General features: G+C 44.6%; 1 protein-coding gene across 2 annotated transcripts in view; it reads right to left on the bottom strand.

Annotated features, from left to right (window-relative positions):
* The window catches only part of NTRK2 (neurotrophic receptor tyrosine kinase 2), a 210,240-nt gene extending 199,208 nt beyond the window's left edge, over positions 1-11,032 (bottom strand). Inside the window, exon 1 of one of the 2 annotated variants that reach the window (XM_054809979.1) lies at positions 10,232-11,032. In XM_054809979.1, the coding sequence (XP_054665954.1) occupies positions 10,232-10,440 (209 nt within the window). In that variant the 5' untranslated portion in view covers positions 10,441-11,032. The remainder of the gene's footprint in view (positions 1-10,231) is intronic. The other variant, XM_054809980.1, reaches the window with a different exon arrangement.
* Between the last annotated feature and the right edge of the window lie 3,111 nt (positions 11,033-14,143).

The raw sequence follows: 14,143 nt of genomic DNA, 5'->3' as shown, positions 1-14,143 counted from the left end.
TCCCCCCACATATATTATTTCCACTGTTTGACATTAATACCTGGCTTTATTCAGTTTAAAATTACTGGCTCTTGGAATGTCAAATACTCCGTTCAATCTGCTCTGATATTCACTGGATCATCAAGACACGTGTCTGTACCTGCTACACTGTCCACTGTCTGATTCACTGCATGCAATACACCTCATGCCAAAGACAGATCAAAAGGTAGTACTTCCAAACATAGGAGTGAAACTGCAAAACTTGAAGCCATCTATCCAGGAAAACCCATCTATATCCTGTTAATGCATTAAATTTGCTGAATAATTTGACTCCTGACATCTCAAACAATATTCCCCTTCCCATAAGCCAGCAAAAATTTTCCTTCTTCTGTTTTTATTTAAGTCTTGAGAGTCTACATATGGTCATAATCTCTGCCCTTTTTCTCTGCAATTACTGTATAGAGAACCCAACTGGTAGATGTTTTTCCATTCTTCAGATGATACCATCTGCTGCCATGGTTCACAATTGATTTCCTAGCCTCCTTCCCAAGACTCATGAAACATCCTTTGCAGCCCTGAACACAGATCTGTGTCTTCTCCAAGACATACCTTGTCTTTTAATGGAAGACATACATAAATACATCTTCACATGATGTTACTAAAGCATTTCAAAAGGATTATGGGTTGTCTCAATATCTTCTCATGATATTGAGTCTCTTGACATTTACTGCAGTCTTCTAGGCCCAGAACAGGTTGCCATCTTCTGTATGTCAACATCAATCTTACTATGCATATTTAACCAATGCATTTTTCAGAAAGCATTCCAACAGCCTTAAAATTGCTTTTTTGCTAAAGCCTTCAGAGGCACTCTTCACTCTTCCACACTTACGTGCTCTTCACTTTCTTTTATCACATTTATTTCCATTCTGTTCTCTGTCCTGTATAGTCCATTTCTCCTCATTTTAATTGGCCAAGCTTTTGAATTTTTAGCTTCTTCCATTAGCATTCCTAAAAAAAGCACTTTCTCTTCACCTGAGGAATCCTGTTCTTCACTTAATATAAGTAGTTTCTTACTTGCACTGCATGTATTAGCACAATGATGTGTTTATTACACCTTCTGCACATTTGTCAGTTTCCAGAGTATTTCTAATACTCATGCGGACTGCCACATTGCTGCCACTGTTTCCGTAACTTTCCATGTTGCTGTACTTGGCCAGTTTGATTTTTGGGAAATTCTCTCTTGCAATGGTACATGCAGATAAGCATCCTAGGTATTTCAGGTTTCTCTTTGTATTTCTGTTCTTCTGCTGCCTGACATATATGTATTGCCTCTTCCAGAGTGAGATCAACTTTACTTAAAAACCTGCTCATGGATGTCTTTATTGTTGTACTTTAGGAAAATACACATTAATTTTCCATTTTAACATAATTTCATGTCTCCGATCATCTTCTCTACCATTTTCCCTTCAAACTAAACTCTCACCGCATGTACCTCTCTCACAAGGTGACATCTTTTGCTACAGTAGTCTTGAAACTTCACTATTTCTGCAAAGCTGCCTTCTCCTTACCCACCGCTACGTTCACAGCATCCTTCATTTACCATTACAGTTTTTCTCCCTGCCACTGCTTATGAGTACAGTAATATTTTGCTCATCTGCCAGCCCATTTCTCCTTATGGTTCTCATGACCACACTGCACCGCTGCGCACACCTTTCAGCACTCCTCCAACGTACACACCCATGCAGCATTCCCCTTCGCCCCAGGACATGCATGGTGAAGGTGAAGTGCTCACCTGCAATTATACAAGATTGAGCAGACATTTCGATGATACCCAACTGTTAGGACTCTCATCTCCTAAACCTTCCATTCCAGATACCTACTGTGAAGAGCAAAACTGCTTCAAGTTAAATTGTTTGTTCATTAAATGTAATAAGAATATGCAGAAGTGCTCTACAGCAGGCAAAAACTACGCATAAAACCAGACCAAGCAAACCAAAGGAACAACTGCCCTGTCTCCATGCAGACAGGAATGCCATGGAGGGTTGGGAGAAACATTCAGGGCAGGGAAGATCGGCAGTGTCGTTCTTCCACCCGCACCCACCTCCAGGACAAGTGGTATCTATTTCTGCAGCTGTGCCACCTAGGTCCACATCCCCCAAATGACACAAGCTCCAGGCAACAAGACTGTTGCTGCACGCAAACATGGTCTGGGATCTGCAGTGATGTCTAGTGCAGAAGTAGTATCCAGCATTAGTATTCTTCTGTCTAGGTGCCTTGATGTCACATGTGGATTTGTGCCAAATCAAAATGTTTGTAAATCTATTCGAATCTAACTGGAGAAGTATGAAATTTTGTTTATATGTATAAATATGTGTGCAATACACAGTCTTCAAAAGATGCTTATATTGCTACCACTCTAAACTGTAAAATACTTCAGCACATGCTTAAGTACACTACATACATAGTCAGTCCCAAGAAGTCAACAGAACTGCTCTCAGCAGGAGAGAACAGTGTACATGTATACCAGGCGAGGATCACAGTATGCATTAATGTGTTCAAAAACCTGTGTCTAAAAATTAGAAAGAGGCAAGACAGGAGGGAGAGGTAGGAGATGAATATGCAATAGACTATTCACCCACCTAGTAGGCAAAAAAAAAAAAAAAGAAAAAAAAAATTCATCTTCCTGAACTAGACCCATATTCACCAAATAGATTCACCTGTTAAGAGAAAGTAAGAAAACAAAAAAAGACACATGTGTATGAGGTAGAAGACCACAGATTTGCAAGAAATGCTGGAAATAATGCTCCAGAAGCGTGCAGGAGTACCAGGTTCAATTCCTTCCTCTCCCTAAGGGAATGTAAACCCAGTCTCTCATAAGATACCATACTATAAAGCAACCTCAGAGAGGGCAGTCTCAACCCTACCTGTTCGTGCTGTTCTGATTCTTGCTGCAGTTGAACACTCAGTGGAGCAGGACCCAGCTGTCTCACTACACAAATAAGCGTCACAGTCGCTTAGCTGAAACTGACTGTCCTGCTCTCTGACCCAAAAGCACATTTAACTACTCCACGCCAAGTAAGGCGACTCAGACGGGAAGACCGGAGGCAAGCCCACATCTGTACACCATACAGGACAGTAGTTAAGCTGCTGACATGTGAGACCTTGGTTCAGACCCATGCTCAGCTTCAAGCAGAGCAGCTCCCCACATGCTCTGCTGAAATGGTTCATCTGGCACCACACAAACATCTTATTCCACAGTGACCCTACTTGCTAAAAGGAAGGTCTTGTTTTTTCCACTGCCCCCCAGTGAACTAAGTCCCCAGGGTTTTCTTACACTCCGTGGAGGAAGATGGGGACGCCTCCGTCAGATAATTTGCAGTACAAACATAATTTAGCCTCCTGAATCACTTCCTGGAAGAAGCGGGCTCTCCATTGCTAGCAGGAGAGTAGCCAGCTCAGTTAAGTGCCTTCGCTACACAGTTCGTAGGGACTTGCCAGATTTTAAATGCTGAGGCCTGGGACAGTCCCAGACATGGTTAGTAAGTCCAGCGCATGACACCCACAGCACATGCTGTGGAAAGCCGCCCAGTCCATGCCCATTAAGTCTGACATGCCCAGTATGTGCACGTGATTTATCCGCATATGCTCGCTGTGCTGTCTGGCATTCAGAAAATCAGCCAGTTGTTGCAAAAGAATGGGAAAAGTCACGTCCTATACACTCTTCATATGGAATAGAGCATCTGATTGTGCAATGTGGGACATCCACGCTTCACAGGATATCTGCTGAATACGGCCTTAATTATTTTTACATGTATGGTTAGGAAACAATAAAGGTAAAAATAATTTCATTTAAATCTAAAACTGGAAGATTTCTTTTGGCTCAACTGTCAAAGAGGAAAAATAGGTAATTTGCCCAGCCCCAACTAGAGCTCTGTCAACAGACTCTTCCAGAAGGAGCTCAGAAGTGTTGGCATTTCACTGTTTTTCTGTTTCAGCAATGGGCTAACTTTGATTAATGTATTGCCCTTCTTTTATTTATACATCACACAACTGTATACAGTGAACCATATATCCTCCATGGATATATGCACCACAAGGTGCTGTCATGACTGCAGCCGCTACTGTTTTGCACATGTAGGTGCAGGTTCATTTCAATACAGAATTATCTAAAACTTTGTAAAAGATTCCTCTAAAATAGTCAATCTCAGCTTCCTCTTGCCTCAACATATTTAGTCTTCACGCAGTAGGAGAACACTTGAGATTGAAAAGCCGCCACTCAAAACCACATCAAATAATGGAGCAACAGGCCTCTTCTCTTCCAATCTTAAAACAGGCAGGAAAATGCTTGAATCAAAGTTCTTTTCACCCTTCATGTGTGTCCTCTAAACTATTCTACCCTGGTGAAATGCTAATCTCATCCAGTTTTGCCGCTGACTTTAACAAGGCCAGAATCTCAGCTTCAGCTTCCCCTGAAATAAAAGGCATCTAAGTACCTTGTTGGACCAGGACCAGTAGGCTTGGCAAAAGGCCGGTTCAAGTCACACCAGTCAGAGATTACGATCTCTTAAAACTGCCTCTGAAAATGCCTTGGGCCTGCCTTGTTCCACTTTCTCTTACTTCTGGAAAAAAAAAAAAAAAACACCTCATTTCTTCAGCCCTTGTCTAGGAACCAAAGACTACTGACCTGAAATCTGATCTTCAAGGATTTATCCTACCGATGACAACACAAGCCAGAAACAAGAGTAGCTGAATTGGTATTAAATATATTTGAGTTTCAGCTATAAGTTCTGTCGATGATCAACACTCAATGCAGGTCATTTCTTCTTCACAGAAAATTAAAAAAAAAAAAAAATTGCATATTCACAACAGAATTTCCATAGCATGGCTCCTTTCCCATAAGCCCATTATGATTCTGCAATGTTAGTTAATAGTAGCTATGTAAGAAACAGGATCTCCATATGCATATTTCAGGAGGGGGAGTAGTTTGATCTGCTTTATGCAGTTTCTGAAAATATAGGTTCACAACTGAACAGGAATTATATTTGATTTTAATAGCTGCTATGTGCCTTCATACATTTGGATGAAGAGATCTTAGCAAATACAAACAGCATCCAGTAACAGCATATTCATATCCCAGGTAGTACAGGCATGTGGCTTTCAAAATTCTGTGATTTTGAAATGCACATAAATTAATGAATTTATACAATCAGTGCTTCACTTTTTAAAGGACAGTTTTCAAAGAGAGGTTTTTCAGATATAACAAGCTAAATATACATTTAAGATCAATAAAGCACTGAGACGGTTTTAGAGCTCTCTACTCTGTTTTTCATCTTTTATTACTCTTTCATTATCTGCTACACTCATCCAGCTTGGGCAAGGATATTTGGATGGCCACCTTCATCAACATATTGTTAGACATTCTTGCAGTGACGGATGACAAATAGGGGGTAGGGGGAAAGAACTGCAATTCAAAAAGAACAGGGTGGAGTGGGGGGTGGAGGGCAGTGGTTCCCTCTTACTTTAAAACAAAATCCAAAATGGAGAAATAAGGCCCTTGTATGGTTACGCAAAAGTTTTTGCTTTGCAATGATTTGGGATGTAGAATCTTGCTACGCTACTTTCTCCCTTACACTGTCAGCATAAAAATAATAAAGAAAAAATAGAACCTGAGCAATCTGGAAAATGCCATCCTAAAGATATCGCAGGCTGGACTGCTGGGCCTTCTGTTCTCTCATTACCATGGAAAGACGTGGAAATTTCTTGAAACCAACGTATTCAAGACCAAATCCTTGAATTCATACAAATGGCTTTCATTTTAGCATATAAATCCCAAACGTCTCTTAAAACCCTTGAGTGACCAGAGACATATAGGGAGGGGCAACATTCTGGCAGCCCAACCCTGCCCAGCGCTGGGCATCTCCTGAAGGATGCTGCTCTCCTCCAGCTTGAGCTGCCTCATCTCAGCCTGCCAGAGGCAAACCCAGTGCAGACCCCAAGGAGCCCCAGCAGTCCTCATCCACAGGAAGGACAAGGACTAAAACAAGTCACACAAAAGGTTTCCTGCAAGCAAAAAAAGAACCCCAGTATATATAAAACCCAATGCTTTGTGATATTTTCAGAGCCTAGAAATTACAAAACTGATTTTCATAACTTTCAACACACTTTAACCAATTACCTAGATTTTTAAAGGAAGATTTTTTTTTTAAAGGACAAATTCCTGAAAGTAGCTATTATATCACCACTGTCCAAAACACCTTTAATAATTTGTAGCCTGATGCCTCGTGTTTTATTGTACAATTCAAAGTCACCAGAAATAACCTTTAAATCCAGCCAAGCCATGCAATGCTGCACAGCCAAAAGGTCTTTTGAGAAGGAAGGGGCTAGAGATTGAGAAGCCTGTTAGACAGTTTCATATTATATTAAATCTACCACAGCCTACAAATCTAAAATGAAAGAGACCCAAAATACCGACAGCTCTGTGCTTCATATGAATTTAAACATGCCTTTTTTTTAGCACAAGCTCACATGACTTGTTAAATAATTTACTCTATAAATTACTTATCCTGTCTTATTTATTAACAATTCTAGAGTGCTTTATATAACTGCATTAGAAATTTATTTTGTGGTTTTGAAATGTACGCAATACACAATCACCTCTCTCTTTTAATAGGCAAGAGCTTAAAAGTCACCTACTATTTTGTTGGCAAGCAGTTCTTCCTGAAACACACCAATTAATTTCAAACCCCATTCACCTGAATAATCATAAGTCAACATATTAATGACTCAATACCAGAACTGTGAAACTAGGCCAGGAATATACTCGTACTGCAAGAAGACACTTTGAAATCAAAGTCTTTGAAGAGTCATATATACTGAGATATACTAACAAACCATTTTACTTAATGAGAAAATATTAAACCAGTCCTTTTACAAAAAAGCCCTAAGCGCTTTAAAAATTACTCATTTACTATCATATCAATAGTTTTTCTCAAGTGATCTCACCAAGGACTACTTATCTGCTATCGTGCCTACAATGCATGGATTTAACAATACTTACATACTCATTTTGCTCTCACCACTCTTGGTCATTGGCTCTTAATGTCAGCTTCAATGACTGATATCATGATTTTAATGTAGGATCTCACTCTGGAGCTCAATTTATCTCTAATGATATCAAAATTACCAATTATTATGATTAAGCTCTGTTACGATAAGCGATTCTAGCACTGGCACATGCTTTCCAGATAAAGACCAGCTCACGTCAGCACCCCAGCCAACTGGACAAATCTAAAATCTTGTTAGAGACAGAGAATTTTCAAAATCTGTCTTTTATTCACCTTACTAGAAAACTATGCAAGAACAATTAGGAAGGGAAAGAGTGAGGAAGATGACTAAGAAAAGCATCAGTCATAAATACTCTTATGCCCCCCCGCACTAAGTATCAGCAGCTGGTTCTCACAGGGCTGATGCAGAAGTGCTCCGGGCATCTCTCTGCTGCTCTCAGTGGGTTTGGATGGGGGATCCAACCAGGAATCAAGTAATAGCTGGACTTGGAGCAGAGTGTTTATTAAGCTCTAACCCACAATTTACCTACGGGCCAAAACAGAGCTGAAGCACCTGGGTGGAGGTGGAGGCTGCCCGATGCGTGGGACCGCAGCTCCATTATTCCTACCAGCACCACTTCAGCTTTTTTCTCTCCTATCTCTTGGAGCAAAGGGTAAAACCTCGCTGCCCACTCACATCCTGCTTGCTGGGTGCCATCCACCTGGCCGGCAGCCAACCTTCTGCACCACCATGCCCACCCTGACCCTGCAGCTATCCCCACACTCCCAGCGCACATGGCCCAGGTCAGGATCTTGACTCAGCCCACGCGCATCCCGGGCGCCTGTGGATGTTTTGCTTAGGACTGCGGGATACACTCCCATCAAAAGCAGGACATAAGCAACAAATGAAAGATGGGTTTCAACAGACACTCAGGAAATACATGGGAATGAATTACTAGAAATTATTGTCTTATGGTCTTCTCACTCTTATTTATACTGAGTGATTCCACCAGAGACCGATGGAATTGTCCTCCTGTATCTACAGAGCACATAAAAGGAAAATCAGGTCTGAAGTTTCCCAAGTAAAAGGCCATGCCCCGGCCTCTTAAACCTGTTTCTTAGCTAGAAGAAAGCAAGATGTGCGGTGTTAAAAATGTTTCCACAGTCTGTATCTACCACATTAGAATCACTTCCCTACATATTTACTGTTTACTGAGCTCCCACAATGAAATAACGTGACAGCTACTGCAGTCCAATTTTTAATTTATGCCTATAAACTAATTAAAGGGCCTCTGTGTTTTATGTTTAAAGTACGCATGAAAAGACCATCTAAAATATGTGCAACAGCATCTCCTGAGAAATCCATGACTCAAAATTATTTTTAGACCACTAAACACAACAACATGCAATGTCACAGAATGATACAGTAAAAACTGAAAAGAACTGTAAAGACAGTGATGCTCAAAAAGCACAGGAAAATTAAACCCAAAAGCATCAATGCAAAATGACTAGACATGTTTTTAGTTGATCATGGCTGGAATACATATTTACATATGTCTTTTCTCCTCTGGCCTTTTTAAACAGAGTTTAAATTCTAGGGGGAAATTGCCCTGTTACCTTCAAATTGAAAGTACTGAATAGTAAGGCTAGCAAAGCCTATGAAAATGAGCAGAGATGCATAGCTCAAAGAAATTTTTTTTAATGAAGCAATCCACAGAACATTAAACAAACATCTGAAACAATAACTGCCGTAACAACTCAGAAAGACTGTTTCTTTACCATCGGTCCTAAAAATATACCATTGATAGGCTATATATGAATAGTAGAAATTAATGTCTCCAGCTTTTTCCCCAAACACACACAGGGAAATGCTGCAAATTGACTTCAGCAAACTGCAGAAAGGTAGCCCAAAGGCTAGAATTTACTCTAAAATCACAGTATTTCATGGTATTTTTATATTGTTTCTAAAGGAAATTGAAAAAGAGAAGAAGGATGGAGAATGCAAACAGTGAGAAATCTGTATAGATTTTGGGGAAACTATTCTGGTATCTTTTATATTAAAAATGTCATGGAAAACAATCCAGAAACAACAGGGATTGGGAAATATAGAGATGGACAAAAAAGCCTTAGAAAGTTTTTTTCCCCAGATCTATCATCTACAAGTCCAGTATCCAAAATTTTTTGCTCAGCAAGAGCCTTTGCAGCTTTTCTCAGGCAACATACGTGGATGCCAGAGTACAGAGCTGTGAAACGATGCAGGATTGAATACGAAAAGCTACAGAACTCCCTCACCGATTATCGTCTGCCCGCAAACGAGGATGGAAGCAACGCATGGGTAAGAGAGAGAAAAAAAAAAACTTTTTGCACCTTCCTCACTGTTAATGACGGTTTCCTAATCCTCCAGCACTTGTAGAGAGACACAGCACAATGCTCATTCCTCTGCAAGCTCAGTATTTTCTCCTTCCAGCCACCTTGCTGAGAAGGGCAAAGCAGGCTCGCACGCCCAGGGCCAGGGCAGGGAAGATAGTTTGCTGGCCCTTCCACCAGAATCGGCCACATCCCCTCCTTTTTTTTTTTCCCTTCCTTTTTGTTTTTTGTTGTTGGGGTTATTTTTAACATAAAAAGATTATAGGAGAGATTGGGGGGGGGGGGGGGGGAAGATGGAAGCCATCCACCAAAACTCTCAGAATAAACCGAGGAAAAGAAAGTTAAAAACTAAACAGCTGACACACACGCCCCCCCACCCTCCCACCCCCATTCCAGATCTGCTGCCGCCGCAGAGATGAGGTCTGGGCGCTGCGCGCCCCCCGGCAGAGGAAGGGGCAGGGGCCGGGGCCGGGGCAGAAGGCAGCACCCCAGCGCGCCCACCCGCTCCCCGGCTGCCCCGCGGTCCCGCAGCGGCCAGCCCCGACCCCCGTGCCGACCTCCCGCCGCGCCGCCCGCCGCGCTCCCCGGGAACCGCATCGCGGGCAATTAGGATTCATCATCTAAATGGGCTCGCAGCGGTATCTCTGGGAAGCCGCGTCCAAATTAAATCACACCGGGCTTTTAAGCTTCCAGCCACCGCGTCTGCCCGCGGACCAAGTGCCTTTCGGCACGGGGAAGTTCCCCGCCGCCCGCCGCCCCCCCTCCCGCAGCGTCTCCCGGCTGCTCCGTCCCGCCACCCCCGCGCCCGGGTTGGGGCCGGCCCGGGCCCGGGCCATACTCACATCTCGGTGACATTGTCGTCCTCGGTGCTCCACTGCGGCACGGGGAAGGAGGCGATGCCCGGCGCCGGCTCCGCGCACCAAATCCGCCAGGAGCTGCAGCGGCAGGACTCGGGGCAGCCCAGCGCGCCCCGCCAGCAGCCCAGCACCAGGCAGCACAAGCCCCACAGCCGCGCCAGGCCGGGCCCCGGCCTCCGCCGCCAGGACACCATGCCGCCCGCGCTTACTCCAGAGCTGCTCCGACGGCCTCCTGCTACTCCCGCCGCCGCTGCCGGGGCGCACGCCCGGAGGGTGAGCAGCCTTCCGCGCCGCGGGCGGGCACCCCGCAGCCGGGACTCACATGGGCGCGCCGCGCCGCAGCCGCAGCCGACCCGCGGCGCTGCCCGCCCGGGGCTCCGCGGGGCGGCGGGAGCAGGAGCAGGAGCCGAGCGCTGGGGCGGAGAGGGGCGAGCGGGGCCGCCGGCACGGCGCGGCACCTGCCCCTGGCCCCGCGGGCGGGCGGACAGCGGCGCCGCCTGCCCCCGCGGCGGCTCCCGATGATGCTGCAAAACGCGCGGAGCGGCGGGGGCAGGTGGCGGAGGCTGCGCTCCTACCTGCGGGGGCTCGGGCTGCCGCTGCCCGCCAGAGGTAGGGCGGGCGGGGAGGGAGGCTCAGCCCGCGGCAGCGGCGGCAGGGCTCGGGGCGCCGTGCTTGCCGCTTTACGCACCGTCTCCTCCTCCCTCCAGCTGATAATAAAGCAGCCCCGGCTCCTGCTCCAGCCTAAGCCGGGGAGCTGCCGGCAAAGTGACGTGGGGCTGACGCAGAGAGGGGCAGAAACTCCACAAAATGAGCCTGAAATAAAAAAAAAAAAAAAAAAAAGACAAAAGCAGCAAGGGAGGAGGGGGGAGGGGGAGAGAAGGGAGGGTGCCGAAGAGGAGATACCAATAGGCAGCCTGCGCCTGAGCCTTCAGACGCACACACACGTATGCATACACATGCACATACACTACACGCACATACGCGCGCGCGCCCCGCGGGATGGGGAGCGCCCTGCCGTCGGTGCGGGCTGTCCGCCCCGGCGGGCGCAGTCGGGGACACCTTGCCGAGGGGCAGTGGGCATCCCCGCCAGGGCGGGATCTCGCCATCGGGTGATGAACGGGGATGCTGTAAGAGCCCCGGGAGGCGGCGGATGAACGACCCCTAAAGCGCCTTGTTCTTTCCCCAAAACGCCTTGTCCTTCCCTTAACAGCTCCGCGCTCGGGGATGTTTTGCGGTTTCCTCCCCCCCCTCCCCGGGTGCGGGTTTTCCGCAGCGATGCCCGTGCGCGGAGCCCGCCGCAGTGCCCGGCGCTGGGCGCTCCGCAGGCGCCACCGCGCGTCCCGCCGCCGCCATGCACCGCACCCCGCCCGCCCCTGCACCGCGCCCCGCGGAGAGACCGCTGCGCCGGGTCCCGCGGCGGGACGCGCGGTGACCGGCCGCAATTAGCGTGTGGGGGTAATTACCTCCCAACAGCCCTACGGACCAGTACAGTGCCCCCTTGCGGGGGGGGGGGGGGAGAAGTTAACGTTTCCGTGCATCGAGGTTGAGGCAGGTCTGGCTTACATATGCATATTACATATTCGCAGGTGCAAAGAGAGGCTGATCTGGGAAATTGGGCCCAATAATGATGTTCTTCCCTTGCCATTTCTGAGACTGTGTTCCTTCTGTCCTGCTAAGTAGACAGGCAGTCCTTGCTTCATGATGGCAGGCTGTTTTCTTACCTCTGTACCACTGTATCCAAAGATGCTGAGGTCCTTCCTGATCTAATTACTAGGGCTGAGTATTTTCAGATTAGTAAATCACAATGAATTAAAGAAAGGTTACAGAACTTTTGTTAAAAATGTACAGAACAAGTAGTCAATACACTGTTAGAAAGTGTCAGGAATCAATTTGACATCACACTTATTAATTGAAAGCACACTCCGTTCTTTTTGCATTTGCTCAGGCTATGAAAAATCGAGTTATTACTGGGTGCATTCATAGGCCTGGCATAGTCACTTGCAGGGGGTTTTGCTTTCAAAGAACATCCTGGTAAGAAAGTCATACCTAGCTGAAAAAGTGATTTATACCTTCCTATAAGGCAATGAGTGAAGACTAGATAAAGATACATAATTGAAAATATTGTCAATCATGCTGTCATATTTAAACCAAATTTGTTTGAAGTTAAAGTAAAATTGTTACATAGGTACATTTATTCTACTCAGAATATATCTCCTCCTTACCAAGTTCAGCACTTTGTCCTTTCTAAATAAAACACGAGGAAGATCAAGCGAGTCTGAAGGAGTAACAAAGCCATATGATGCAGCATAAAAACATGGAAAGACCATAAAAAATATTATTCAAGTACATGGCATTTTGTCCACATGTAATGCAAAATTGGAAAAAAGGGCACTAATAGCTTTAAAATATTTCTCTAAACCAAAATATTTGTACAAGGATAGCAAGTACAATAATTTCATGGAACAATTTTCTAAAGGCAAAATAGTTTGGGACTTTTAAAGGATTTGGAGGAAAGTGTTTAAGAGAAAAAGAGAGACAGAAAAATCAATAGCATGAACTGCAATATGATTCCATTTTCAAAAAACCTTGACAAAGGTCTCTGATGCAGGACAGAAGTAAAATTTCGAAACCCTGGAAGTTGCTGCAAAACCTGCATTACTGTTCTCCAGCCAAGTCTGCTTACAACTTTGAAAAATATGCTTAATTCCCCCTCTCTCATCTGGATGAACACAAAGACATCAGCTCTTTAAGGCAATAAATATGTATCGTGATTCTCCTACTGATTTTATAACAATAAGCTCACAGTTGTCTAATCATGTGTGGGCACATACTGGATTTTATTACTTCACAGACACCTTATGTGTCTGTTTTCTGTGATTCTGCGAAGTGGTCAAAACCATGCAGTTCGATCAAACTGGCTAATTACATAATTCAATAGTGTTGGAAGAGTAAAGTTCTGTAGGTAAGACCTTGAACTCATAAGGCTGCAGGTTAAGTGTTAAATAACACTAGAGCACACACTGGAAAGGGATACTATCACCTGTTGCAGTAAACATCAGTTTGTGTTTTCTACAACTCAAAGACATTTCCCACAAGAGTGTTGCTGAGTTCTCCAGTAATTATTTCTCAGAAGGACTGGGACTTACCTACATAGATTTCTGCATGACAACGCCAAAAATGACCAAATGTGAAAACATGTTGGTAAAATTCTCTTAAAAATATAATTTCCCTCTAAAATGAGTATGTTATCAAAATAGAATGAGAGGAGAATGTGGAAGGATAGCAAACTGAAAGTGAAGTATGCTAGGGCCACCAAAGTTGCCAAACTGAAAGCGAGGGAATGATCCGCCAAGAAATACCATTGCTGGCCTATGGGGGAACCAGCAGCTCTTTCAATAGGCACAGCTAGATGCTTTCAGTCTTTTAATTCTAGATTTGCAAAAGGATACCTGTGCAAAGAATTGCGTGATAAATTGTGACTTTATTTCTACATAAATAGGTTTTATTTATAAAGGTAACACCATTCTTCTATGTTTTTTTTCTCGCAGATTAAAGAAGGTAGGAAAGAACTGCTCAAATATTTCCTATGAACCATTACTTAGAGAACCACAACTAAACCACTGGAGACATTTCTGGTAATGCTACGAGAGCAAAAATCATCCTGAAGGTGGTAAAACTAGAACAAAGACTTGAAAGTATAACAAAGCTGTAATGTGATCAGAGGGCTAGAAAATATGAACTCTGAATGAAGATTGAAAGAATTGGCTTTCTTCTGTGCATGAAAGACTGAAGGGAAGTGCAGTAACACTCGTGAAATATGTAAAAGGGTATGCAAAGGGACAGGTAACAAGTTTTTTCCTTGTCTATGGGATAGGACAAGAAGTAATGCACTTGATT

The sequence above is a fragment of the Grus americana genome, chromosome Z (assembly GCF_028858705.1).
Source record: "Grus americana isolate bGruAme1 chromosome Z, bGruAme1.mat, whole genome shotgun sequence".
Classification (NCBI taxonomy): Eukaryota; Metazoa; Chordata; class Aves; order Gruiformes; family Gruidae; genus Grus; species Grus americana.
The sequence above is the reverse complement of the archived record's forward strand: the minus strand, read 5'-3'. Positions and strand labels throughout refer to the sequence as shown.